The 27,555-nt window shown below is 43.9% G+C and overlaps 1 protein-coding gene across 3 annotated transcripts in view; it reads right to left on the bottom strand.

The window, feature by feature from the left end:
- tcf12 (transcription factor 12) overlaps positions 1–26,906 on the bottom strand; it is a 345,003-nt gene extending 318,097 nt beyond the window's left edge. For 2 of the 3 annotated variants that reach the window (XM_073032902.1, XM_073032904.1), the window contains exons 1-3: positions 26,655–26,906; positions 25,845–25,937; positions 25,167–25,239 (exon numbers count right to left, since the gene is read on the bottom strand). In XM_073032902.1, coding sequence (XP_072889003.1) covers positions 25,167–25,239; positions 25,845–25,916 — 145 coding nt within the window. In that variant the 5' untranslated portion in view covers positions 25,917–25,937; positions 26,655–26,906. The remainder of the gene's footprint in view (positions 1–25,166; positions 25,240–25,844; positions 25,938–26,654) is intronic. The other variant, XM_073032903.1, reaches the window with a different exon arrangement.
- Between the last annotated feature and the right edge of the window lie 649 nt (positions 26,907–27,555).

The following is a 27,555-nucleotide window of genomic DNA, read 5'->3' as shown; positions in this document are numbered from 1 at the left end:
TATGGAGAGCAAGCTGTTGCCCATGTAAAAAGCTCTCCCCTCCATGCATCTGATGGACTCAAAGGAACGGCACCAGCAGCGTCACAGGAGTTGCCAATCAGTGTTGAACTCCATGGAGGATGCCATAGGGGCTCCAGGTCTGGATTCCACCCCCCACCCACCCACCTTGGGGTTTACCTCCCAAAGCTTTCCCCATGAGTGGGTATAGCAGCAGAGGTTTGATTTCAGAGTTTTCCTTCCCCTAAATGAACTGACAACCACAGCTGATGAGCCCCATCTGCCCGAAGTGACTGGATTTAAGGAACCAGTAGCCCACCTTTGCCCCTTCTTCTGTCTACAGAAATTGTTCCACTGGGTTTAGTAGCTAAGCCACATGTGAAGTCCAGGAGCTGGACTTGGTTGTTAGGGGCTATTTGAGTCACAGCAATTGGGAGCATTAATAGGTAATGGGAGCTTATCCCCACTACTACTCCCAGCAAAAACAACCTTAAGTGACAAAAGGATACACCACACCAATCATGAACAGTGGATCTTAAGAACTGCTAGAGGAAGTCATCACATAATCTGAAGAGAAATTTAAAAGCCAGTTAACACGCATAACAGCTATTATCATATGAAAGAATATAATGCTGAATTCCAGAAGGCATGGTACCTGTTTACACTTTAAACTTAATATTTAGAGGAGCTGTCTGAGAATTAAATTGAATTCATCATGTTAAAATACTAAAATGTAAAACATTGCTTATTGATGAATTAGAATAAAATAGTCATGATCAAAAATTATGTTTAAGTGGTATTTTCCTGAGAACACAGATTTAGATGCCTCCTCCAAAAAGTCAGCGTACTTACTCAAAACTCAGAATGCAAGAAAAAAAATTATATTCGAAAACTGAACAAAACCATTTAGACTCTGTGTCAACTGGCAATTCTAACTCTGCAGACTTGGTTTCCTTTATTACTAAAACCACTAAAGTAGCATCTTTCCTTATTACAACATCTAAATCGATTACACAAGCCAAATTTAGAACCAAGTAAATCATATACTGCTGCAGGAAATACTTACCCCTTCACTAATCAAGTGATGAACAAAGATCTCGTAAATCAAGGATGTGGGAAAATGTGAAATTGTTCCATTTTGGTAAGGAAACTAAAGCAGTAACAATTTTATCTAAATGCAAGAGATTGCTGAGGATATGATTGTTCTAGTGTAGTGGTCACCAACCTTTTTAAGCCCAAGATCCCCTACCTCGGCCTTAGAGAAAGGCGAGATCAACTCCAAATCGATTAGTTACACACATGCACACTGGGGCAGAAAAGACATTAAGTAAAACCCCGCAACCCGGAAGTAGAAATAATGCATAAACACCAGGGGTGGCCACCCTTTTTTGCACTGCGAACCAGTTTAATATTGACAATATTCTTGCGGACCGGCCGACGGGGGGGGGGGGGGGGGGGGGGAGTGTTAAACACGACTGGAACACAGCGATCCTCGAAGCAGGTTCCTTATGCCCAGTCTATTCCACAATTTAGTTTTCACGGCTCTCAGCACTTAGCTGCTGTCCCACCCGCTCACATTTTTTCTGCTGAAAAAACTCAACGGGTTTGTCTTTAAGTGCAGGGTGCTTGGACTCAAGGTACTGAAGCAGTTTTGAGGGCTTCATTGCCACATCAGACAGCCTCCCAGCCCGAATTCCAGCCTCTGCCCTGGCCAGGTGCGGCTGGTCATGGGTGAGGTGACAGGACAAGGTCTGGGCCGGAGGTCCCCATGTCGGGGCCACGGCAGTTGCAATCCGGAGAGAGCTACCAAGCGAGGAGAGCGACAGGCCCGTGCCCATCCCCCTTGTAGGATCTATCGGCCGACAAAAGTTTGCTTCAGCAGATTGCAGTGAGGTAGCTGCTCTGCTACTTACGAAACCTTGAGCCCAAATTAGGTCGTCTGTGAATATTTTAGCACCAGATTCCCCACAAACATTCAGTGTTCTAAACAGTTTCAGAGGCGGCGCCATCTGTCCGCGCTCCAGGCCAGTATCAACACCACTTCCAGCCGGCCGCGCTCCGGGCCAGTAGCATCAGCACTTCCATCTGTCCGCGCACCGGGCCAGTATCAACACCACTTCCAGCCGGCCGCGCTCCAGGCCAGTATCAACACCACTTCCAGCCGGCCACGCTCCGGGCCAGTAGCATCAGCACTTCCCGGCGGCCACGCTCCAGGCCAGTAGCATCAGCACTTCCCGGCGGCCGCGCTCCAGGCCAGTAGCATCAGCACTTCCTGGCGGCCGCGCTCCGGGCCAGTAGCATCAGCACTTCCCAGCGGCTGCGCTCTGGGCCAGTAGCATCGGTGGCTCTCGCCGGCTGCACATTTAGGCGACTGATGACCTCGCGTGGGTTCAAGTTCAACAGTGGGCGTGACAGGGAATGAGGAAAGGTGCAATTGACTCCTATTGTTTCCTCGCAGCCCGGTGGTTGGGGACCACTGAAGTACACTGTGTAGTGCAGGGGAGCTACGCGCATGCACACTGGGCAGAAAGAACGGAACTAAAACCCCGCAACCCGGAAACAATCTCTCAACAGTATTTGTGTATTTATTTGTTTATTTATTTTTCAGGATCTACTGGGAAAGTCTCAAAGATCGACGGGTTGGCGACCACTATTCTAATGCATGATATGCAAGTGTTAGCATGAAGGCCAAAATAATTTAAAAGCCAGAATATTATTTATTACTTGTGGAATTGAATACATAAGTAGAGGATATGCTTCAATTTTTCTAGAGTGCTTTGTACATTACTGGTATAATTTGAAGAATGTAAATTACTCATCAACACTTCAGAGAAAGCTTACAAGAGCAAAGGAATGACCAAAAGGGTCACAAGAGGGTGGACTGAGAGAAAGCATTGCCTTTTGGGTGAATCTTTGGCAACTTTGTAGGGGCAGCAATCTGAACCTTTTTAAGGCAGAGATACTTAAACGCGCAAAAGATTACCTTGGAAAGACAAAAAAATGCACATGTTCAACCATCCCAACTGTGAACATCATATGGTAAAAGCAGACTTTAGGGATTGAATGGTCTACTCAATTTATGTATTTAAAGTTCTCATTACTTCAAAGGAAGGGTGTGAACTGTGTAAACTACCATGGGATACAACTCCAGAATCAGGTTTATTATCACCATCATGTGACATGAAATTTGTTAACTTAGCAGCAGCAGTTCGATGCAATACATAATCTAGCAGAGGAAAAAAATAATAAAAGTTAATAATAAATCAATTACAACTTGAAATGTTATAAGCATTTTTTACTTATGCATTCATTTAAGTTGCCCTTAATTGGCCCTCCTTCATGTCCATTAAACTAATTTAACTAATATTTTAGGAAATATTGGGAAAACATTTGCAAGAAGGAATAGACACTGCTTTTAATCTCTGGCTTACTAATTTATTTTAAAGTTGATTGCCTGTTTCAAACATGAAATTAATCGTTTATATGCAATCAGACAATATGTTCATACAACGAAGGAAAAGGTTCACCAGCTTCCTGAGGCATCACTTCTTTGCAATAGGTCACAATTGCTATGGAAACAGGTTTCTCAGTAAGAATGATTGAAATGATCTAACACATGAATGATGTCCAAATTCTGAAACATCTCTGCAGAAACAGATAGTGAAATAAAAAAGCAGGAAGTTTAAATTATGGGTAGAACACACTACTTGTTAAAATGGTAAGTTTCTCCAAAAAAAAACACAATAGCTAATTAAATAGCACACTTTAGACATCTTTAAGTGACACCAAAGCCAAATGATTACTTCAATTTGGTTACCAAGCAAAACAACATTTTCAGCAAGTAAAGTTCCATTAAAATCAACTTTTAAAAGTGTCAAAGTTCAAATTCTTGAACCCTCTATTTCAGTCAGGAAATAAGGTAGAGCATACTTTGCTTTTATTTCTTTCATGTTACAATTTCTTTAAAAATTAAGATCTTATCCAATCATTCCCTTAAGTTTACTTATAATATTAACTTTGAACTGGTATAAACAGACAGATCAGTTGTTTTCATGAGATGCTCAGTGTTTTTTTTCTATAAATTTTTTTTATTGAATTTTCAAATGGTTACAGAAGGAAAAAAAATTATCAACCCTTCCCCCCTCCCCTTAAATTATCCCTGTAGAAAGAGGGGGAAAAAAAGAGGGAAAAAAGAAAGAAAGAATGCCTGGATATCAGAAAATCCCCACGTGCTCCATGGAGTTCATAATAGCTTTAGTATGTATATTTATTTCTTTCCCCAAATAACCAATAATTTTATCTTCGGAGCACCTATATATTTAATCCTATCTTTTGTAAATAAGGGCGCCAAATTTTCAAAAATATTTCATATTTATCTCTTAAATTATAAGTAATTTTTTCAAATGGAATGCAGCTAAAAGCTATATCTATTTTCATTTTCTTAATGTATGCTAAAATTCTTTTCCTTTTCGCCGGTCCATTAAGCCCATTAACATTGAAACTTTAAAAATTCAGTAAATTAGTCATTATTTTTAACAGGGTTACTCCTGTCTATAGTAACTTTTCAACTTTCGTAGTACCTTGGGGAATCTTTTTAAAATTCTCCGTGTTGCTATGTGTCTCCCCCCCCCCCCGATTGTCCAGGCAAAGAAAGAAAGATCAAAGAAAAATAGATTATAAAGAAAAACAAAACAAAATACCCCCTTACTGATGTTGTGAATAAAAAAAACACAATATTACCCCCCTCCGTTGTACGGGTCATGGCAATCGCCATGATTACACACGTGAATCCCGTAGCAATCCATCCAAAGTTCCCCCAGCTCCCCCGTAACATAAAAAAGTATATATAAGAAAAAATATTACTACTCTCGATTAATATTTCTCAAATTTTTACCTTTCTCCCCCTGTATCATATAATTAAGAATATATTTAAATATTCTTCTGGCCTTAAACATCCATCAACTCCATTCACTGTCCCTGTCTTCATCTTTAATCTGTTTCACTTTTAAATCTTTGGCTGTGGTTAGCGAATATTTGGGAGTTCTTGTGCAAATTCTTCCGCATCCCGATAATCACTAAAAGATCTTCTTTTTCCGTCATCTAAAAAAATTATCAGGGTGGCGCAATATAGATTTATAACCCTTTTCCCATAAAACTTTTTTTGCTGGGTTAAATTCCTTCTTTCTCTTCAAAAGGTCATAACTTATATCAAGGTAGAAAAGAACTGTTTTCCCTTCTATCATCAATGGCCTGTTTCTCTTTCTGGCACATTGGGCAGCCGGCTTCAGGATCTTCACTTTATCTTGATATCTTAAGCATTTTATCAAGATTGATCGTGGGTTTTGATCAACTTAAGGTCTTGATTTTAAGGCTCTGTGAGCCCTTTCAATTTCAATTAACTGGGTTCCTTCTTCCATTTCCAAAATTTTCGGAATCCATTTTTGAAAAAAATTTATTGGATCCTCTCCCTCTATACCTACTTTAAGTCCAACAATCTTAATATTATTTCGTCTGCTAAAATTTTCAAGTACATCCACTTATTCCAACAACCATTTTCTTTCTGATGTCCAGGCAGAAATATTACCTTCCATTTTATTCACTCTATCAATGGTGTCTCCCGTTGTTTCTTCCAAGTTTTTAATTTTCTTGTCCATTTTGTCCTGTCTTTTCATCATTTTATCAAACATAATCTTCATATTTTTAATATCTTTTTTATTACTTTTAATGCTTTTAATTCATGCATTATTTGCACCAAAGATTTTTTTATGTCTCCAATATCACCTCCAACCTCTTCCTGCTGCTCTTCTTTGTTTGTCTCTTCATCTTCATCTGATTTATCCAGAGAATCTGATTCCACCTCATATTCACTTTCACTTTCAGTTCCGATCATAGCTGGGATTTGTATTTTGGGTTGCTCGTGTTTGCGCATGCCCCTTCCTTCACGCATGCTCAATTCCTGTTGCTCTTTTTTTTTGGAAACGGTTGATGTTGCCACAGTTTCCTGTTCTGTATCGCCAGAGGTAAAATGCACTTGAGCCCGAGGCTCTTTCATGGCGGCCGGCCTTGATTCTTTTCCAACTTGTGTTGTCTTCAAAGTAGTTTTCTTCTGCTTCTGTTTAGCAGACATATCTTAAGACAATCCTGAGTAGTTTATAAGTAATTTTTAAAAAGTATTTACTAACTTTTCTTCACTTAAACATTATTTTACTGTTTTTTTTACGGGAGAGCTAGATTTCCATGTCTCGATCCTACGTCATCACGTGACATCCCCCCCAGATGCTCAGTCTTAAGGACAATCAGAGTGAACATTCATAAACACAAGAGATTCTGCAGATGCTGGATTACCTCACTCACACACACACACCTGGAAGAACTCAAAGTCAGACAGCATTTATGGAGGAGGGATAAACAGTCAAAGCTTCAGGTTTAGTTTGACTTCCTCCAGAATTGTATGTGTTGCTCTGGTGTGCATTTATTTTGGAGGGCAGTTTTCCCTCCATTTTCCAATCCTGTTGCCCTAGCCCTCCTGCAACAATCCCAGAAGACCTTATCCAACTTGGCAACTTTGCTGAAATTCAGAGGATGCAAGAATATAAAAGCTTTGTGCAATCTCGGAGTATTGCAAGCAAGACTCAGCATCCAGCTACAAGCATCATTTTTCCAAGAATGAAACCTTTGATTTCATTTCAAATAGGACAGACCAATACAGAGAAACAAATAAGTTCTTCATTTGCTAGAGCAAAGGTCAAAGATGGTAAAAATAGGGGTCCCTAGGTGACGAGGGGGAAAAAAAGAGGCAGTCTAGGTCTGGTACACACATCTGGGATCAAGTGAATCCCTGGAGAAGTAAACACGAGGAAATCTGTAGATGCTGGAAATTCAAACAACACACACAAAATGCTGGTGGAACACAGCAGGCCAGGCAGCATCTATAGGAAGAAGCACTGTCGACGTTTCAGGCCGAGACCCTTCGTCAGGACCCTTCACCTGGAGGGGTATGCAGGATTTCAGGAGTGTACTTAAGGAGGAAATCAGGAAGCAAATGATGGTACAAGATAGCTGCGACAGAGAAGAATACAGAAAATTCAGAGAAATTTTTAAAAGGGAAAAAGTAACTATAGAGAATAGTGCCCCTCAAAACCCAAAGTGGACATTGGTGTTTGGAGTCATAGGAGATGGGCAAGGTCTTCAATGAATATTCCTTTTCTATTTTTATTATGGAGAAAGACATGACGTTGGATCAAGGGAAAGTTAAATGGGGCTATATTTGAAATAGTCTGCACTATAGTAGAGGTGGTGCTGGGGAAGACAGACAAATCTCCAGGGCCTTAACAGATATAAACAAGAATACTGTAGAAGGCTAGAGAAGAAATTGTAAAAGCCCTTGCTAAGATATTTATATCATTTCTAGCCATGGGTGAGGAGCTGGTAGACAGGAGGGTAGTAGAGTTGCAAAGAAAAACCTGGAAACTATGATCAGGAACCTAAAATCTCTGGTAGATAAGTTACTAGAGGGGATTCTGAGGGTTAAGATATGCATGCATCTGTGAAGACAGAAGTTGAATAGGGTGTAGTCAGCACAGCTTACAAACCTGTGTTTCTTCTTAATGACGTGACTAAGGTCAATGAGGGCAGGATGGTAGACGTGACAAGGCCTTTGATAAGGTTCTACATGCCAGGCTGCTGTTAGATTAGTTCACATGGAATCCATGGAGAACAGGCGAACTGGATACACAATTGCATTGATGATAGGAAGTAGGTGGTGGTGGTGGAAGGTAGTTTCTCCAGTTGTAGACCCGTGACTAGTGAGCCCATTGTTGTTTATCCTCTATAAATCAACAAATTGGATGAGAATGTACAAGGCATGGTTAACACAGAACAGTACAGTTTGCAGATGACACTGAAGTAAGTGGCATAGTGAACAATGTAGAAAGTTATCCAAAATTTCAGTGTGGATGTTGATTAGCTAAGTAGGCCAAGGAATATCAAATGGAGTTCACATCAAGCTAAGTGAAAGATGCTATTTGTGTGAAGTCAAATCAAGGTAAGGCTTTCACAATAAATGATAGGAACCTGAGAGTTCCGGTATACGCTTCCCTGAAAGTGTACTCAGAAGCAGACTGGGTCACGTAGATTAACTTTGGCATTCTGAAGTTCATAGTTTAGAAGCTGTGAAGTCATGGTGCAGTTGTACAAGATACTGGTGTGACCATACCTGTTCAGTATGTTCCGTTAACTCTATTATAACAAAGATGTTATGAAATGGAAAGCACACAGTATACAGAATAAGGTAGATGATCTTGTAATACAGCTAGAAATTGACAGGCATGATGTGGGCATCTCTGAAACATGACAGAAAGATTATAATTTGGTTCTTAATATCTAAGGATACACACTATAGCAAAAGGACAGGCAGGTAGGCAGAGGGGGTGGAGTAGCTGTTGGTTAAAAAAGGTATCAAATCCTTAAGAGGTGATCTAGGATTGAAAGATGCAGCTTCTTAACTCTACCCACAAGGATTCTGCAAGAGTAAAAAGACCCTGATGGGATGTAGGGCATAGAAAAGGCATGAAAAAGGGCAATGTTACGATGGTCATGAAGGATTTCAATATGCAGGTAGACTGGGGGGGGGGGGGGAGAAATCAGGTTGGTGCTGGGTCTCAGGAGAAGGAATTTTTATAATGCCTACATGATGGTTTTTTAGAATAGCTTGTGGTTGAGGACACTGGGAAAGACAATTCTGGATTGAGTGTTGTGTAATGAACAAGATTTGATTACGGAGCTTAAGATAAACAAACCAAAGTCAGTGATCATAATGTGATAGAATTCACTCTGCAATTTGAGAGGGAGAAGATAAAGTCATATGTATCAGTATTACAGTGGCGTAAAGGGAACTACAGAGGCAAGAGAGAGAAGTTGACCAATATTAACTGTAAGCAGACACTAGCAGGGATGATAGTGGAACAGCAATGACTGGAATTTCTGGTAGCAATTTGAAATGTGCAGGATCGATACATTCCATAGTAGTATTCTAAAGAGAGATGCGGCAACAGTGGCTGACAAGGGAAGTCAAAGACAGCATAAAAGTGAAAGAGAGGCTATACAATATATCAAAAATTAAAGGGGAGCTTGAGGATTTGGAATCTTTCAAAAACCAACAGAAGGCAACTAAAAAAGCAATAAGGAGAGAAAAGATGAAATATGAAGGTAAACTAGCCAATAATATAAAAGAGGATACCGAAAGCTTTTTGCCCCCCCCCCCAGATATATATAGAGTGCAAGAGAGGATATCGGACTGCAGGAAAATTATGTTAGAGAAGTGGTAATTGGGGGGGGGGGGGGGGCAGATAAACACAGTAAGTATTTTGTGTCAGCCTTCACTGTGGAAAACACCACCAGGATGCCAGAAATCTGAGAATGTCAGGGACAAAAGTGAGTATAGTTGCTTTTAATAAGGAGCAGATGATTGGGAAGTTGAAAGGTCTAAAGGTAGATAAATCATCTGTACCAGATGGACCTCATCCCAAGGCTCTGAAAGAGGTAGCACTGTTCACTTGGATGCACACAGGCCTTTGACAAGAGATTGTGGCAGCATTAATGATCTTTCAAGAATCACTAGATTCTGGAATGGTTCCAGAAGTCATGAAAGTTGCAAATGTCTCTCAACTTTTTAAGGGAGGGAGGAAAAAGATAAGAAAGCATAGGCCCATTAGCCTGAATTCAGTCGTTGGTAAGATGTTGAAATCCATTTTAACAATGAGGTTTCATGGTTCTTGGAGACACTGAAAAAAGACTGAAGTCAGCATGGCTTCTTTCAGGGGAAATCTTGCCTGACAAATCTGTTGGAATTCCTGAGGAAATAACAGGCAGGATAAACAAAGGAGAGTCAGTGGATGTTGTTTACTTGGATGTTTAGAAGACCTTTGACAAGGTGTCGCACATGATGTTGTTAACTAAGCCAAGAACCCATGGCATGACAGGACTGACACTGGCATGGATAGAAGACTGGCTGACTGTCAGGAGGCAAAGAGCAAACATAAAGGGGGCCTTTTCTGGTTGGCTGCTGGTGACTAACGGCTCCACAGGGATCGGTGTTGGATCATTTCTTTCCATGTTATATGTCGATGATTTGGATGATGGAATTGGTGGTTTTGTGATCAAATTTGTGGCTGATACAAAGACAAGTGGAGGGGCAGTCTTGTTGAGGAAGCAGGGTGTCTGCAGAAGGACTTAGATTGGGAGAATGGTCACAGAAGTGGCAGATAGAATATATGTAGGGAAGTCTACACTTTGGTAGAAAGAATAAAGGAGTAGACCATTTTCTAAACGGGGAGAAATTCAGAAATCAAGAGTTGCAAAGGGACTTGGGAGTCCTTGTCTTGGATTCCCAAAACATTAACTTACAGGTTTGAGTCAGTGGCAAGGTAGGCAAATGCAATGTTAGCATCCATGTCAAGAGAATTTAAATACACAACAAGGATGTAATGCTGAGGCTTTATAAGGCATTTGTCAGGTAGCACTTGGAGTATCGTGAGCACTATTGGATCGCTTACCCTAGAATAGATGTGCTGGAGAGCGTCCAGAGAAGTTCACAAGAATGAAAGAGTGAATGTATAAGGATCATTTGATGGCTCTGGGTCTGTCCTCACTTGAGTTCAAAAAAATGAGGTGGGATCTCATTGTAACCTATTGTACAGTCGGCCCTCCTTATCCGCGAGGGATTGGTTCCGGGACCTCTCGTGGATACCAAAATTCGCGGATGCTCAAGTCCCTTATTCAACCTGTCTCAATGTAGTGGACCTTAGGACCCAACGGAACCCCTGACCTTACTTAACCTGTCTCAGTGTGGTGGACATTAGGACCCGGCGGCAGAGATCTGAATCCGCAGTGCTTCTGTTCACGAAAATAATCACAAACACAATTGAAAATAAAAAGCGTTAGGCTACGTCGGTCAACGATTGGAACAATTTTAAAGGATAAGGTAAGAAAGGCTCTGCGCCGATGAAAGCTACAATTATTACTAAGCAATTACTAAGTTTAATTATTGGGTTTTGGATTTTTGATCCTCCACATCAAGCACTCGAGAGCGATCTGTCACTGGATCAATCTCGGGAACTTCTGTTCCCAAGCCCAGCGACGAAACATACGTTCTTAAGTGTTTTATCTGCATAGAAAGGTAAAATATATACTATGTGGTGACCCACTTTCTGCGCAGGCGAACCGGCTCACAAATAGCCAGCGCGCGGGGAGAGACTTTGGTAATGCACCTCTGACGTCTTTTCCGCCGGGAGAGGGCGGGCGCTAGGGATTGAAATACCAGCTCCACGAAGTTTGAATAAACTAGTCTCAAAACGATTTACTGACTGCGTGTCGTTATTTCAGCGCTGTGTGTAGCACATCGGTACATTGGTGACCCCGACGGTCCAAACTGGATTTGGACCAAAGATGACCGACTCTTCATCTGTTCACGCAGTTTCGCTACAGCTGCCGACTTTCTGGACGCTGCGACCACGCGTGTGGTTTAACCAAGCAGAAGCCCAGTTCCAGATTTGGCAGATATCCTCTGATTTCACGCGTTACTACCATGTTGTGAGCGCCCTTGACCAGGAGACGGCCACCCAGGTTGCGGATTTCATACAGTCGCCCCCAGAAGAACGCAAATATGAAGCATTCAAGGCGCTGCTCATTGGGACCTTTGGCCTCTCACGGCGTGAGCGGGGTGCCCGCCTGCTTCACCTGGACGGTTTGGGTGGCAGACTGCCATCAGCATTGATGAACGAGATGCTGTCCCTGGCCGACAGACACAAGCCCTGCCTCATTTTCGAGCAAGCGTTCCTAGAGCAACTGCCCAAGGACATACATCTGCTGCTGGCCGACGCAGATTTCAGCGACCCCCAGAAGGTGGCGGCCCGGGCAGATGTGCTGTGGAAAGCCAAGAAGGACAGCGTGGCGTCCGTCGGTCAGATTACCAGGCCACGCGCCCAACAGCAGATCAGACCAGGCCTGGCAGGGGAGCGCACACAACACAGAGACAGGAGCGAGGAGGCCAGTGAACAGTGGTGTTTCTACCACCAGCGGTGGGGCACAAAAGCCCGCCGTTGTCACCCGCCCTGCCAGGGCCAGGGCCAGCTGCCGCTAATGACTATGGCGGCTGGCCACCAGGTCAGCCTCTTGTACGTCTGGGACAAACAGTCGGGACGCCGCTTCTTGGTCGACACCAGAGCGGAGATCAGCGTCTTGCCCCCGACGGAGTACGACACCCGCAACAGGAAGCCAGGACCCACCCTGAGGGCTGCAAACGGCAGCACGATACGGACCTGCAGTTCGGCGCCAGCCGGTTCACATGGGACTTCACACTGGCTACGGTGGCCCAACCACTCCTGGGGGCGGACTTCTTGCGAGCTCACAGCCTGCTGGTCGACTTGCAAGGGACAAGACTGGTACATGCCGAGACTTTCCAGACATTCTCCCTGGGTGAAGCCAAGTTGCCGGCCCCATACCTGGACTCCATCACGCTGTCGGACAACGAATTCACCAGAATCCTGGCAGGTTTCCCATCGATTCTGACACCGCAGTTCACAGCAGCCATGCCCAGACACGGGGTACAGCACCACATTCTGACCCAGGGACCTCCCCTCCACGCCCGCGCACGAAGGCTCCCGCCAGACAAGCTCCACCTGGCGAAGGAGGAATCCAAGCGGATGGAGGAATTGGGGATCATACGGCGGTCCGACAGCCCATGGTGCCCAAAGCAACAGGGGGCTGGAGACCCTGCGGCGACTACCACAGGCTGAACGAGGCTACGACACCGGACCGCTACCCTGTGCCGCACATTCAGGATTTTGCAGCAAACCTGCATGACGCACGGATCTTCTCCACGGTGGACCTCATCCGGGGATACCATCAAATCCCGATGCATCCGGACGACGTGCCCAAAACGGCACTCGTCACCCCTTTCGGCCTTTTCGAGTTCCTCCGCATGCCGTTCGGCCTAAAGAATGCCGACGTTTCAGCGGTTAATGGACGCGGTGGGACGTGGCCTGGACTTCGCTTTCGTCTATTTGGACGACATCCTCATAGCCAGCAGCAGTCGTCAGGAGCATCTGTCCCACCTCTGTCAACTCTACGCCCGACTGAGTGAATACGGCCTGATGATCAACCCGGCCAAATGCCAGTTCGGGCTCGACACCATCGACTTCCTAGGCCACAGGATTACTAAAGCCGGGGCAACCCCTCTGCCCGCTAAGGTAGACGCAGTCCGCCATTTCCCCCGACCCAACACAATCAAAGGCCTTCAAGAATTCGTGGGTATGGTAAATTTCTACCACCGTTTCCTCCCTTCAGCTGCCCGAATCATGCGCCCCCTGTTTGCCCTGATGTCGGGTAAGGGAAAAGACATTACCTGGGACGAGGAGTCTGCTGCCACTTTCATTAAAACGAAAGAAGCCTTGGCAAATGCCGCGATGCTAGTGCACCCCAGAATGGATGTCCCTACCGCCCTCACAGTGGACGCATCTAACACAGCAGTCGGTGAGGTGCTGGAACAACTCATCGAGGGTCGCTGGCAACCCCTGGCGTTTTTCAGCAAACACCTGCGCCCACCCGAGCTCAAATACAGTGCTTTCGACCGGGAACTGTTGGCGCTATACCTGGCAATCCGGCATTTCCGGTACTTCTTAGAAGGCAGGCCGTTCGCCGCGTTCACGGACCACAAACCATTGACCTTCGCGTTCACGAAGGTGTCTGATCCCTGGTCGGCTCGCCAGCAGCGACATCTGTCCTACATCTCGGAGTACACGACGGACATCCAGCATGTCTCGGGAAAGGACAACGTCATGGCGGACGCACTCTCCAGATCAGCTGTCCAGGCCTTGTTCCTGGGGGTGGACTATGCAGCACTAGCGGAGGCGCAGCAGGCAGACGATGAGATGCCCAGCTACAGGACCGCAGTCTCAGGTTTGCAGCTGCAGGACTTTCTTGTAGGCCCAGGTGATAGGACCCTCCTGTGCGACGTGGCTACTGGCCAACCTCGCCCCATCGTCCCAGCAGCCTGGAGGCGGCGGGTTTTCGACTCCATACACGGTTTGGCGCACCCGTCTATCAGGAGAACCGTCCAGCTGGTCTCCAGCAAGTTCGCGTGGCACGGACTTGGCAAGCAGGTCAGTGAATGGGCCAGAACGTGCGCGCAGTGCCAAACAGCCAAGGTGCAGCGGCACACTAAAGCCCCGCCGCAGCAGTTCGAACCCACCCACCGGAGGTTCGACCACATTCACGTGGATATCGTGGGCCCCCTACCAGTGTCCCGAGGAGCGCGGTACCTCCTAACGGTGGTAGACCAGTTCACGAGGTGGCCAGAGGCAGTCCTGCTCACCGACACACCTGCCGATTCCTGCGCCCAAGCACTGATCGCAACCTGGGTAGCACGCTTCGGGGTACCGGCCCACATTACCACCGACAGAGGCCCCCAGTTCACTTCCAGCCTGTGGTCAGCTGTGGCCAGCCTGTTGGGAACGCAGCTGCACCACACAACTGCCTGCCACCCACAGTCGAACGGACTGGTGGAACGCTTCCATCGTCACTTGAAGTCGGCTCTCATGGCCCGCCAGAGAGGACCTAACTGGGTGGACGAGCTTCCCTGGGTCCTGCTTGGAATTCGTACAGCGCCCAAAGAGGATCTGCACGCCTCGTCAGCCGAGTTGGTGTACAGCGCACCCCTGGCCGTCCCGGGAGAGTTCATACCAGCCCCAAGGGGGCAAGAGGAAGAACCCACAGCAGTCCTGGACAGACTACGCGAAAGGCTCAGCAACCTGGCCCCCGTACCAACTTCACAGCACGGACTGACCCCGACCCATGTATCCAAAGAACTGCAAAACTGTAAGTTTGTGTTTGTACGAAGGGGCGGACACCGGGCGCCGCTACAGCGGCCGTACGAGGGGCCGTTCAAGGTGATCAACAACAACGGGTCCACGTATGTTCTGGACATTGGGGGGAAAGAGGAGGTTTTCACGGTGGACCGACTCAAACCAGCCCATGTGGACTTGGTGCAGCCGGTCGCGGTTCAGGCACCGCGGCGCAGAGGCACCTCCAAACAGAGTCCAACCCAGACTGAGGACATTGGGGGGTGTATCGCTGGTTCTGGGCAGGGGGGAGGGGGGGGGGGTTATGTGGCGACTCACTTTCTGCGCAGGCGAACCGGCTCACAAATAGCCAGCGCGCGGGGAGAGACTTTGGTAATGCACCTCTGATGTCTTTTCCGCCGGGAGAGGGTGGGCGCTAGGGATTGAAATACCAGCTCCGCGAAGTTTGAATAAACTAGTCTCGAAACGACTTACTGACTGCGTGTCGTTATTTCAACGCTGTGTGTACCACATCGCTACAACTATATACTAAAACAAACGTTTGACTATCGCTAAATAATACCAGATGTACCTGTTCTGACTAACTTAGTAAGAGAACTTCCGATTTTTCTCGATCCCGATCCACGATAACCCACGCACATCCTCCCAAATACTTTAAATCATCTCTAGATTACTTATAATACCTAATACAATGTAAATGCTATGTAAAATGGTTGTTATACTGCATTGTTTAGGGAATAATGACAAGGAAAAAAGTCTGTACATGCTTCAACAACAAGTGCTGGAAGAGCACTTCCCGGTTTTCACAATTCGCGGTTGATTGAATTCGCGCATGCGGAATTTGCGGATAAGGAGGGCCGACTGTATATTGAAAGGCCTAGCTAGATGAACGTTGGGAGGATGTTTCCCATAGTGGGGGTGGGTGTCTGGGACAAAGGCAGAGTCTCAGAATGCACGAATGTCCCTTTAGAACAGAGGTGAGGAGGAACTTCTTTAGCCAGAGGATGTTTAATCTGTGAAATCCATTGCCACAGACAGCTGTGGAAGCCAAGTCATTGAGTATATTTAAAGCAGAGGTCAATAGGTTCTTGACTAATAAGGACATCAAAGGTTATGGCAAGAAGACAGGAGAATGGAGTTGAGGAATAATAAATCAGCCATGATGAGTTGGCAGTGCAGACTCAATGGGCCGAGTGGCCTAATTCTGCTCCTATGTCTTTTGGTCTTACGGTCAATAATCAAATTGAATTGTGGTAAAGTTCAGCTAAAAACTAAGAATTATTTCTAATGAACAATCACTCACTGTAACTGCCTAGTACGGATGCTCCCCAACCATGTGCCCAACCTCTGGGCAGCCCTTACACATGAAGTTTTTAGGAAACAGGTGGGTGGACAAACTACTGCAGGCACCTTCTGTCAGGTGGAAAAGAGGCATTTCTATGCACTTTCTATTCCAACCCTAAGCAATCCACAATAATTAGGGCCCAAGTCAAGCATAGCCAAGCAGAGCTGGGAGCACTGAGAAAGATTCAATCACTGAATTAGTGAGGCTAGCTGAACCTCGTTTTCTCACATCTGCTCATTCTCCTTTCATGGCAGTTTTTCTGACTCCTCTCCTCCCCACCCCCCAAAATCACCACTTTCTTTTTGTTGATTTCTGAAGAGTTCAATTTACAAACAGCTCTCAGGAACAGAATCCTGTCATAACCCTGGGAATGCCGACATGAACCTGCAACCTGATTTCTCTTTATTTTTAAATGAACTAGCACTATCCTATTGACAGCAATCATTTCACAGGACGTTTATCAAGATTATAATTTTTTTATGATGTACATTGGACTCATGCAAGCACAGGCACACTTACAATACATTCTGACACTGCCTACTGTGTCTTGAGACTGAAAATACTACCGTAGATGTCGGATTATAAGCCGCTACTTTTTTCCCACATTTTGAACAGCTTTGAACTCTGCGGCCTTTAATACGGTGCGGCTAATGCATGGTTTTTTTTCATGCCGCCAAAAACATTTTGCCTCGTAACAGTAGACCAATAAAATTGATGAGTAGTTCACAGATGTCCAATGAAATTGTACGATAAATCAAGCGCACTTTCACAATTAAATTATTGTAAATCAGTCATTTGTACTCACCCTCATCAACATGGAAAACACTCAAAGAAAAGCATTGTGCTGCCTTTATGGCAGTTATTTAGTTTATAATATTTTCGCTTAGTAATTCATTTTCTAGTTAAAGTTAGAAGTGTTTTAACTATATTTGTTTTCTGTACTACATCACGGGATGCTATGACGTCACACCCGGTTTCGCCGCGTCTTGTGGGAAAAATGCCAGTTTGCGATAAACGGGAAGGCGGGGGGGAGCGGCGGAGCGGCATTGGATCTGAGCGAACGCTGCTTTTAAGTTAAAGGCGATCAATAACTTTTCCTGGTAGGCTGCAGTATATATATTTTTTACCAGTCGTTAGGAGATATTGGAATGTTGTTCAGTAAAAAAGTATACGCAACGTATATTTAAAAGTAGCCGCGTTACAGGCACGGTTCGAAAAAAAGCATTTGCAATATGTATTTGTTTATGTTACCATATGGATTTAATTAAAAGTTAAAAAATCCTCACGTGTAATATCTTTCTGTGTAAATATCTCATATTACAACGTGGGACACCTGCGGCCGAAAATCCGGTGCGGCCTAAAATCCGGTGCGGCCTGTACAAGTAAAAAATTGATTTTCTTTCTAAAATTAGAGCCAGCGGCTTTTAATCAGGTGCGCTCTGTAGTCCGGAATCTACGGTAAGTGATTTTAAACACCAGCTAAGACAAAAATTACCTGATCGAATCTAAACTTCCATAAGGAATACAAGTGGAAATCTGCTAACATCTAGAATGCACTTAGTCATGCATGAACGTACCAAGCACCTAATTCAGAGTATTCATTACAAGCAGTTCAGTCTCCAGCTCGCTTCTCAAGCAATGATCAAATGATTACAAGCGATTCCAGCTTTACCGAACAAATCTATCCTCAAAAAAAATGTATGCTCCACAACCTGGTTTCAAAAAGACTGTTAAACAGACTGTCCATTGGAAGAGATGAAGAGGAATTTTTCAGCCAAATGGTGCTGAATCTGTTGCAATTCATTGCCACAGATGGCCATAAAGGCCAAGTCATTGGGTATACTTAAAGCAGAGGTTGACAGGTTCCAGATTAGTAATCGCATCAAAAGGTTACAGGGAGAAGACAGCAGAATGGAGTTGAGATAGAAACTAAATCAGCCATGATCAACTAGCAGAACAGACTTGATTGGCTTAATAGCTTAATTCTGCTCCTATGTCTTATGGGCTAAAACCCTTACAGAACACATTTCAGTGTGGATTCATTCATCACACTGTTAGTTTTTTTTTAAATGCCATAATTAATGGCACTTTTAGATTTCCAAGGTAGATACCTGGATTACAAAATGGAGGTTTTGGAGTCAAACCTTTAGAGAAATCTCAATGAAGAATCAAAGCTTATCAACACTTATGCATTAAACTACTTTTAACATCAGGATTTATTAATAACTTCTTCAACAACCACATGTAACTATAGGTCATTTAAACTCTAATAAAAATGACCAGCCCATTGTAGTCACAATACTAGTACACACAAAATAATGAATAATTTTTAGAAAAACATCCTTTCAACAGAAACAAGAGAAAATCTGCAGATGCTGGAAGTCCAAACAAGACGACAAAATGCTGGAGGAACTCAGCAGGCCAGGCAGCATCTACGGGAATGAATAAACAATTGACGTTTCTGGCCGAGACCCTTTAGCAAGACTTGTAATTCCTCTGCAGTTTTAGGGGTTTCTTTTCTCCACTGCTCTAAGTTCCATGGCAACATCTACTCGAACAGAGAACCAAGACAATTCTGTACAGGCTCTATGAAAGAACAATTTAAATGAATCCATTCTCACTTTCATCTCTACATTTCTCCTGTTAAATATTTATTCTTTCTTGAGCAACTGGTTTTGAACTTACATCCACCAGTTCATCAGGTAGTGCATTCCAAATCCCAGCCTCTCATTTGTCTCAAAGTTCTTCTCTAGCAATTACTTTGCCAATTAATTCCGATCTGTATTATCTGATCATTCACCAACTCTTAACACTTGCGGTTTTTGACTTGTATCAATTGCTTTCTGCAGCAAGCTCCTCTCAGCCTTCCTGAACAAGAACATCAGCTTCTCATCACTGGAACTGATGTTCTGAATTCTTTATTAAAGTTTCAGTGAATACTTCAAAATTCAACCAACTTAAATAAGAATGGAAAACTAACTGCAGCCATCAACATTAACAGATTGATTTTCCTTTGCAATAAATTTACAAAATATCCTTCACAAGACAATTAAAACCGTAAGACATAGGAGCAGAATTAGTGGCCCATCAAGTCTGCTCCACCATTCCATCACGGCTGATTATTATTCCTCAGTTCCATGCTTCTGCCTTCTCCTCGTAATCTTTTACACCCTTACGAATCAAGAACCTATAAACTTCTGCTTTAAGTGTATTTGACAACTTAGCCTCTGCAGCTGTCTGTGGCAATGAATTCCATAGATTCAATACCTGCTGGCTAAAGATGATCATGGAAGAAAGTGGGGGGGGGGGGGGAAGAGAGAGGGAGGAGAAGAAGCACCAGAGGAAGGCATGGGTGGGCAGAGATAAGCTGAGAGGGGGAAAAGAGAATAGGGAATTGTGAAGGGAGTTGGGGGGGGGGAGGGGTGGCATTACCAGAAGTTCGAAAAATCAATGTTCATGACTTCAGGTTGGAGGCTACCCAGACAGAATACAGGGCACTGTACCTCCAACCCAAGTGTGGCCTCATCACGACAGTGGAGGTGATCAAGGATAGACATATCAGAATGGTAGTACATGACCCCAGCAGACTCACAGGTGAAGTGTTACCTCACCTGAAAGGACTGCTTAGGGCCCTGAATGGTAGTGAGGGAGGTAGTGTAGGGGCAGGTTAGCACTTGTTTCACTTCCAAGGACAAGTGCCAGGCTCAGAGGGAAGGGATGAATAGACAATCAAGTCACATAAGGAGTGATCACTGCAGAAAGCAGAAAATGGGAGGGGGGGGGGAGAGGAAAAGATGTGCTTGGTGGTGGAATCCCGTTGGAGATGGAAGTTGCAGAGAATTATGTGCTGGACGCAGAAGCTGGTGAGATGGTAGGTGAAGACAAGAGGAACCCTATCCCTAGTAAGGTGTCAGGAGGATGGGGTCAGCTTATCTACTGATGTCTATTACAAACCAACGGGCTCTCACAGCAACCTGGACTATACCTCTTCCCACCCTGTTACTCATAAAAACGCTATCCCCTTCTTTCAATTCCTCCGACTCATCTGCTCTCAGGATGAGGCTTTTCATTCCAGAACAAAGACGTCCTCCTCCTTCAAAGGGGCTTCCCTTCCTCCACCAATTATGTCCTCAACCATATCTCTTCCATTTCACACACGTCTGTTCTCACCACATCCTTGCTCCATCCTACCAAAGATAGGGTTCTTATCCCTGCCAGCCTCCATGTCCAGGGCATTATTCTCCACAATTTCTGCCTTCTCCAATGGGATCCCACGACCAAGCACATTTCCCTCCCCCCACTTTCTGCTTTCCACAGGGATCGTTCCCTTGTCCATTCATCTCTCCCCACTGATCTCCCTCCTGGCAATTATCTTTTCAAGTGGAACAAGTGCCATACCTGCCCCTACACCACCTCCCACACTACTATTCAGGGCCCCAAACAGTCCTTCCAGGTAAGGTGACACTTCACCTGTGAGTCTGTTGGGGTCATACACTGTATCCAGTGCTCCTGGTATGGCCTCCTGTATAATCAGTGAGACCTGACATAGATTGGGAGACCGCTTTGCCTAGCACCTACATTCCAGCTGCCAGAAAGAGAGGGATCTCCTGGTGGCCACCAATTTTAATGCCATTTCCCATTCCAATATGTCCATACATGGCCTCCTCCATTGTTGTGATGAGGCCACACTTAGGCTGGAGGATCAACATCTGGGTAGCCTCCAACCTGATGACATGAACATCAATATCTCAAACTTCCGGTAATGCCCAACCCCCCTTCACCATTCCCCATCCTCTTCCTTATCTCCTTGCCCACCCATCACCTCCTGTTTCTTTCGTCCATGGCCTTCTGTCCTCTATCAGACTCCCCCCTTCTCCAGCCCTGCATTCTTTCAGCAATCAACTTACAGCTCTTTACTTCATCCCTCCTCCTTCGGGTTTCACCTATCACCTTGTTTCTCTCTCTCCCCCCCCCCCCCCTTCCACTTTTTAAATCTACTCCTCAGTTCTTTTTCCCCCTCCAGTCCTGCCACAAGGGTCTCAGCCCAAAACATTTACTGTGTTCTTTCCCATACATGCTGCCTGGCCTGCTGAGTTCCTCCAGTATTGCGTATTATTTTACATTCTCAAATATTATGAAAAATAATGGCATAAGCGCACCAGTAAATGAACAAACGGCAAACATTCGCAGACCAAACAGCTCTGAACAAGTACCTTTCTTTGAAATCTTTCTATTCTGTTAGAATTAACTCTTTTAGATCCTCCACCATATGATGGTTTGCAAGGGCACAATACATCCTTGTTTATATCAATGCACAAAGATTAACATAACACTTGTTAAATATGATTTTTATTGATACAAATCAGTTAATACCATGAGCTGAGCCCAGAGAAAATACTTATAATCCATAAAAACATGGATTTATAATTATTTCTGGACTAGAAGATTATGCATCTGTTAACCTCAGTACAACGCTCAATGGATGACTCCCATATTTTAGAGCAAATCACTGAACCTCAAAAAGATTTTCACTCGTATTATACCATAGTGTGTCCAAAGAGGCTTTGTACCTTTTTTTAAAATCATCATTTTTGTTAAGTAAGCAATTGAAAAGGTGAAAAAGCCAATGGATCTCCAATGAAGTTAATACCCAGTACATGTGTTCTAATTATGTTGACTAAGAGTTATGAACTTGATCCTCTTTGTAAGATTTGACAGGAATTCAACATGCCATCTACAAAGATCATCTCTAATGTTGCTACTTTACCAATACTATTCCTACCTTTAATATCTCTTTTTTCCCTTTTCAGGGTTCTTTTGAAGTCCCTGACCTGGAGTTACATGCTGACTTCAGCTCTTTGAAGGAATGGGAGCCGCTCTCAAGGCCTCATGACTGGCCATTTTTCAATATGCCAAGGACACAGCCTAGAAGACTAACACACTTTCAGGGTGCCAGATTTTCGTGGCTCTGAGGTGAGCAGATTCAATGTCGCTGCTGCCGCACAAAACTGGTGTGTCGTGGGAGATGGAAAATCATAAGCAGCGAACTGGCTACTGGCTGTGTGCCCAGGTACCCGAGTTCTTTGGGCACAGAGCTCAGAAAAAGACTTTTGACACCATAAATCAGCGAGTTGTTTTTGTTATGTCTCCTCTCTCGCTGTGAAACAGGGACACCTCTTTTCCCTTATTAGGGGGAAAGAGAGCCTGTGGTATGTCGAATACCGGGTGAACGAGTAGTCTTTGGGGTACTGCAAGTTTGTGTCTTTATTGATGCTTTGCTGCATGCTTGAGCGCTCAGTGGAGGGCACCAGTGCTTTTTCACTGATGGTGGTGGTGGTTGGGGGGGGGGGGGGGTCATTGCCTTGCTGCTGCTTATGCATGGGGGGGCTTTGGGGTTCTAACATTTAATGATCATTCATTCTTTGGGCCACTTCTCTGTTTTCGAAGAAAAAGAATTTCAGTTGTATACATTTGTCTGACATTAAATTGAACCTATTGAATAGTTCCCTTTCGACTGGAACTCAAAGAATGTTGGAAAAATGAAAAAAAAAACAATATGCTAGAATCACCATGCAGGTTGGACATCTTTGAAACGAGAAAGAGTTTAACATTTCAGATGCTGCCCAACCTGCAATTTGTTTCCAATGTTTTCACGTCACTTTAGATCTGGTTGCTCAAACCTCTAGAATGAGACCAACGTACAACATTCTATTTCACTCGGATCTACCGAGAAACACATAACTGACAATGTCACCAGAATGAAGGCTTAAAGACTGGGTGTTAAGGAAATGGTATCTTAGTTAGATAATGACTGGTCAACAAAACTAAGTCAGAATGTGCAAATTTGACTGTGCAGTTCTATTGTTGTAGATACACATTTCTGTTAGTCTTCAGTGAAACATGTCAACAAGCCCTAATTTTCCATTTACAATGTTAAGCAAGTTATTGGGAACAATACAAGAAACACCTATAACCTGTACAAGACTCAAGATGGCATCACTTGTGTCAATTTTAAAAGTGAATTTTTCAATAAAAATGCATAAACCTGAAATTTTTGATATCAAAAAAAAACCAAGGAAAACACCTGGAAGTTTCTGAGAATCCATAGACTTTGATGCTGAAAATACTTTTAGCTTGGTACCGCATCATCTTTGCCATTTCATTTGTAATAGTGGATTTGGTCATAAGACCATACACAAAGGAGCAGAATTGGGCCATTCGGCCTATCCAGTATGATCCGCCATTTCATCATAGCTGATTCCTTTACTCCATTCTCCCACAACCCCTCACAGTTGATTAATCAAGAACCTATCAACCTCTGCCTTAAATACACTCAATAACCTGGCTTCCACAACTGCCTGTGGCAACAATTCTACAGATTCACCACCCTCTTAAAGAAATTCCTCCTCATCTCTGTTGAGAATGAATGTCCCTCTATTCTGAAGCTGTGCCCTGTGGTCCTCATCACATCCACTCTATCTAGGCTTTTCAACACATCTGCTGTGATATGGATTTACATTATTAAAATGAAGTGCATTAATCTCTTATTCTATTTCAGTAAAGTTCTACGGAATCATTAACATATGCAATCTATATTAAAAGGGAAGAAAATCACTTCCTCAGAAAGGCTCTTACAACTTTTGACCAATAATTAGATAACTGTAATCTGTACCTAACAAACAAATCAGAGAATTTTAGTATGTTGTAAAAAGATGGCAAGATTGTACACTAATAAACAATAAACACGACATTGAACAAAAATTTTGGAAAGGATGCTCGTGTGAAGAATATTTGAAGTTTTTATAGGGAACAAAATTTGGATAGCATGTATAACTCCAGCATGAATTCATACATTTAAATGCCTGAAATGTAATAATACTGCTGTTTTATATTCACACAACCAAACTTCTATCAACCTGCTACAGATTTATTGAAAGTCACTATCTTCTCCTTGATCTATAGTATTTAAATGAAATGTTACCACCGATTTAAATTGATTTTTTTTCTTAACAGGAGAAAACATACAAATTACTTCCTTCAAAAGTAAATGACAGTCAAGAATTCCCTTCACTGCTCATCAACACTAGCACAAGTATTTAAATAGTGCCATGAGGTAATGCCTTTCAAACCATGAGGTCTAACATTTCAAACTTGGAATAGTTTTGACAAACAGTCACATCTTATTCTCAGCTAGAAACAAAAGATATTTAACAAGTCAACAAGTTTAAATTCCTCCTATTCTACAAACATGTAACTATAAAAATAAGAAACATTAAATCATGGGCAGAAAATTGTCAAATATTAAACTCATATGCAAGAGCAGATTCTAGACAGATTTGTCTAAAACTGCTTTCCCATACTACACTAAGTATGATTGAAGCAACTTTATTTATTGACTTTATCACAAAAGTTCTGACATTATTTCTCTCACATACCAGAGTCAAAAAAAGATAACCAAGCATCAAAACAAGCTCAACTTAAATATTGTTTTTGATAATGCAATATAGCTTAACTGTGAAATACAAGTCCACTACCTAGTCTTCGAAATCACTCAATACAACCCTATTAAATGCAATAACCCTTACTGTATTGAACAAATTAATTTCATCTCAATCATACATCTAGAAACTAAATCCGATACTAAATAAAATACAAGTTTCACTTTCAACACACACTTCCTAATTTATTAATAGCAGACCACATCATTTACAATCTCTGCACTAATCCTTAAAAATTCCAAATTAAGATTCAAGATCAACCCCCAAGAAGGGTGACAATTTTCTAGTCATCTCCACTGTCTGCACAATACAAAGCTAGATATTTCCAGCACCAGCATTCAGACGAATTTCAGTATTAATAAACCTCCGAAACCGTTCAATACATCTACAACTGACAAGCAGAAAGACAATTTGTCCATGAATTAAACAATTTCAAAATATTGATTGCAGATTGTACTGTAGTCTTACCCGAACCACCAAACTGACTGCTTGCAAGTGTAGTTGGTCCATTTTTTCCGCTATTAACAGGAGGAGAAAACATCTAAAAAAAAACATCAAAAGTAATGATTAATCCGTACAACTACCATGATATTCAACACAACCAAACCCATCCAAGAGCCATACAGATGGCAACAAAATTATGAAAATACTGTATGTACTAAAATGGTTATAAACAAGAACCATGGAGTAAAACATCTCAATTTTTAATTAAACCAATTCAATATGCAGTAAAGAATGTTTTCGCTAATCATCATGCAAATCGTAAAACTGATGGGAGTAATTTCTAGTAAAAGCTTAATATATATATATATTTTTTAAAACGTTCTTGTTTGCCACTACCACTAATCTAACAGCTGGATCAGGGGAAAGTTGTCAACTCATCCATAGACAACTTCAGGCAATGCAAAAATCTAATCTGAAATAATTCAAAGCTACCCTGAAAATTAAGCTTGTGCTAAACGTCACACAAAAATTGCATCACTTTCCTAATGAATCAATTCCGTTGAAACTACTGGACTTAAGTCTAGACATAACATAAAACTTAAAGGGTTCGTTTCTGACTGAACTGGATGCAGGCAACGCGATTTTCACATTGTTTGAGTGTAAATCGTGTTTTTAAAAAAATAAAGCCTGGAAACATCATACCGCACTAAAATCCAGCAGATCGCTCAATTCCTTGTCCGTTCCTATAGCGGCCATCCGTTGCTGTGGATTCATCTTGAATTATTCGCACTAAACCTATGAACAAAACAGATATTCACATTACTCAAAACAATGAATTACTTTAGAAAACCGTCAGCAAATGCTTTCAAAGGTGCTGGAGCTAGGTTGGGAGGTCGGAAAAAAAAGACTTAAAATCCAATGTTGCAACTCCCTACAAATAAAAGACTCCGGGGAACTTGCTGTGCAAGTAAAACTCTACATCAGACTCCAAAAATATCCTCCCGCATAAAGAGAGCGCGTCCCTGCCTAACCACAAAAGTACAAGTCACTTTACCAGAAATGACAAGTTAACACTCCACCTGACAAAGACTATTTAACCTCGACTGGGAAAAGACACTGTAAATGTTTTTAAGAGGATAAATCACCAGAATTAAGTTTTGTGTATAGAAGAGCTTCCAGCAGCTGGCGGGGATGGGGGTGCTGGGTGAGGAGATCAACTCCTCTGCCTCTGGTAGTTTACGGCAGTTAGCGAGTAGGCCGGGGTCCAGCGAGCCCTCCCGGCGGGGGCAGGAGGCACCAGAGCGAGCTCTAGGGTCAAGGTGCCGCCCGGCGCCCCGCCCAGCTGCCCATTCACCCCGCTCCCGGCCCCAAGCTGCAGGCCCAGGCACAGGCCCCGGCCCCGGCCCAGCCCCCTTCCCTCTGACCAGCAAGTCGCCTTGCTCCCGGGCTCCAGCCGTCCAACTCTGACGGCCAGGCCCTCGGGCTACCCCGGGCCCCCTCTCCTCTCCTCACCTCTCTCGCCCCTCCACCACACATCCAACGGCCGCCAGCGGTCCCGCCTGAGGGTGAGGGCTGTGACTCCCCCACCCCGCGCTCCTGCCAGCGAGCCGGCCCGCACTGGCTCGGCGTGTGCCGGCTGGTGTGTGTGCGTGTGTGTGGCGCGGCTGGCTGCGCCTCGCCGTCTCCCTCTCGCCCGCCGCAGCCCGCCGATCCTTCAGGCGGACATTTTTTTGGGGGGAGAAGAGGGCTGAGCCGCGTCACCACGCCGAAATAAGACGCTGTATCCCTCCGACCTGCTCCTTGTGCAAAGAGGGGGGAAACACACACAGCTCCGGCGTCCCCCCACCCACCCTGTCAGATCTGATAGGCACCGAGCATGCAGTGTGCAGACTCATGTTTAACCTTGGTGCTGGCCATTGTATCTCAGTGGATATGGAGATTACAAAAAAATGAATGACAATGAGTGAGCAGGATCCTTTGTTTGTGCGGCAGGCAGCGGCAGCGGTGAGACGGTCTCTGTTTTCCTCTGTCTTTGATTGACAGAAGATTACTTGATGGGGTCGAATTACACGCATGGCCAAGCAGATGTTATCGTCCCTCAGTATGCAGGGGCCAATATATACACACATATATTCATCCTGGAGGCAATGTTGACTGAAAATGCAAGGCTTCAAAATAACTGACACAAGTAGGGGAGAAAACCCTATCACCAAATAGATGGCAATCGTAATAACGTTACTTAAAAACTAAGCAACTGTTTTAAGGTGATAAAGCCATGCTATACACAGCGTTTTAAAACTTACAGCAATTTTAGAAAAGTTTCTTTCTTAATTATGTGTGCACTGTCACAAATAGAATGGTTGCTTGCTGGGTGAAACTATTTCATTGTCAGAAAGGCTTACGAGGATCAGAA

The sequence above is a fragment of the Hemitrygon akajei genome, chromosome 30, assembly GCF_048418815.1.
Source record: "Hemitrygon akajei chromosome 30, sHemAka1.3, whole genome shotgun sequence".
Lineage (NCBI taxonomy): Eukaryota > Metazoa > Chordata > Chondrichthyes > Myliobatiformes > Dasyatidae > Hemitrygon > Hemitrygon akajei.
Note: the sequence above shows the minus strand (reverse complement) of the source record. Positions and strands in the feature narration are given on the sequence as shown.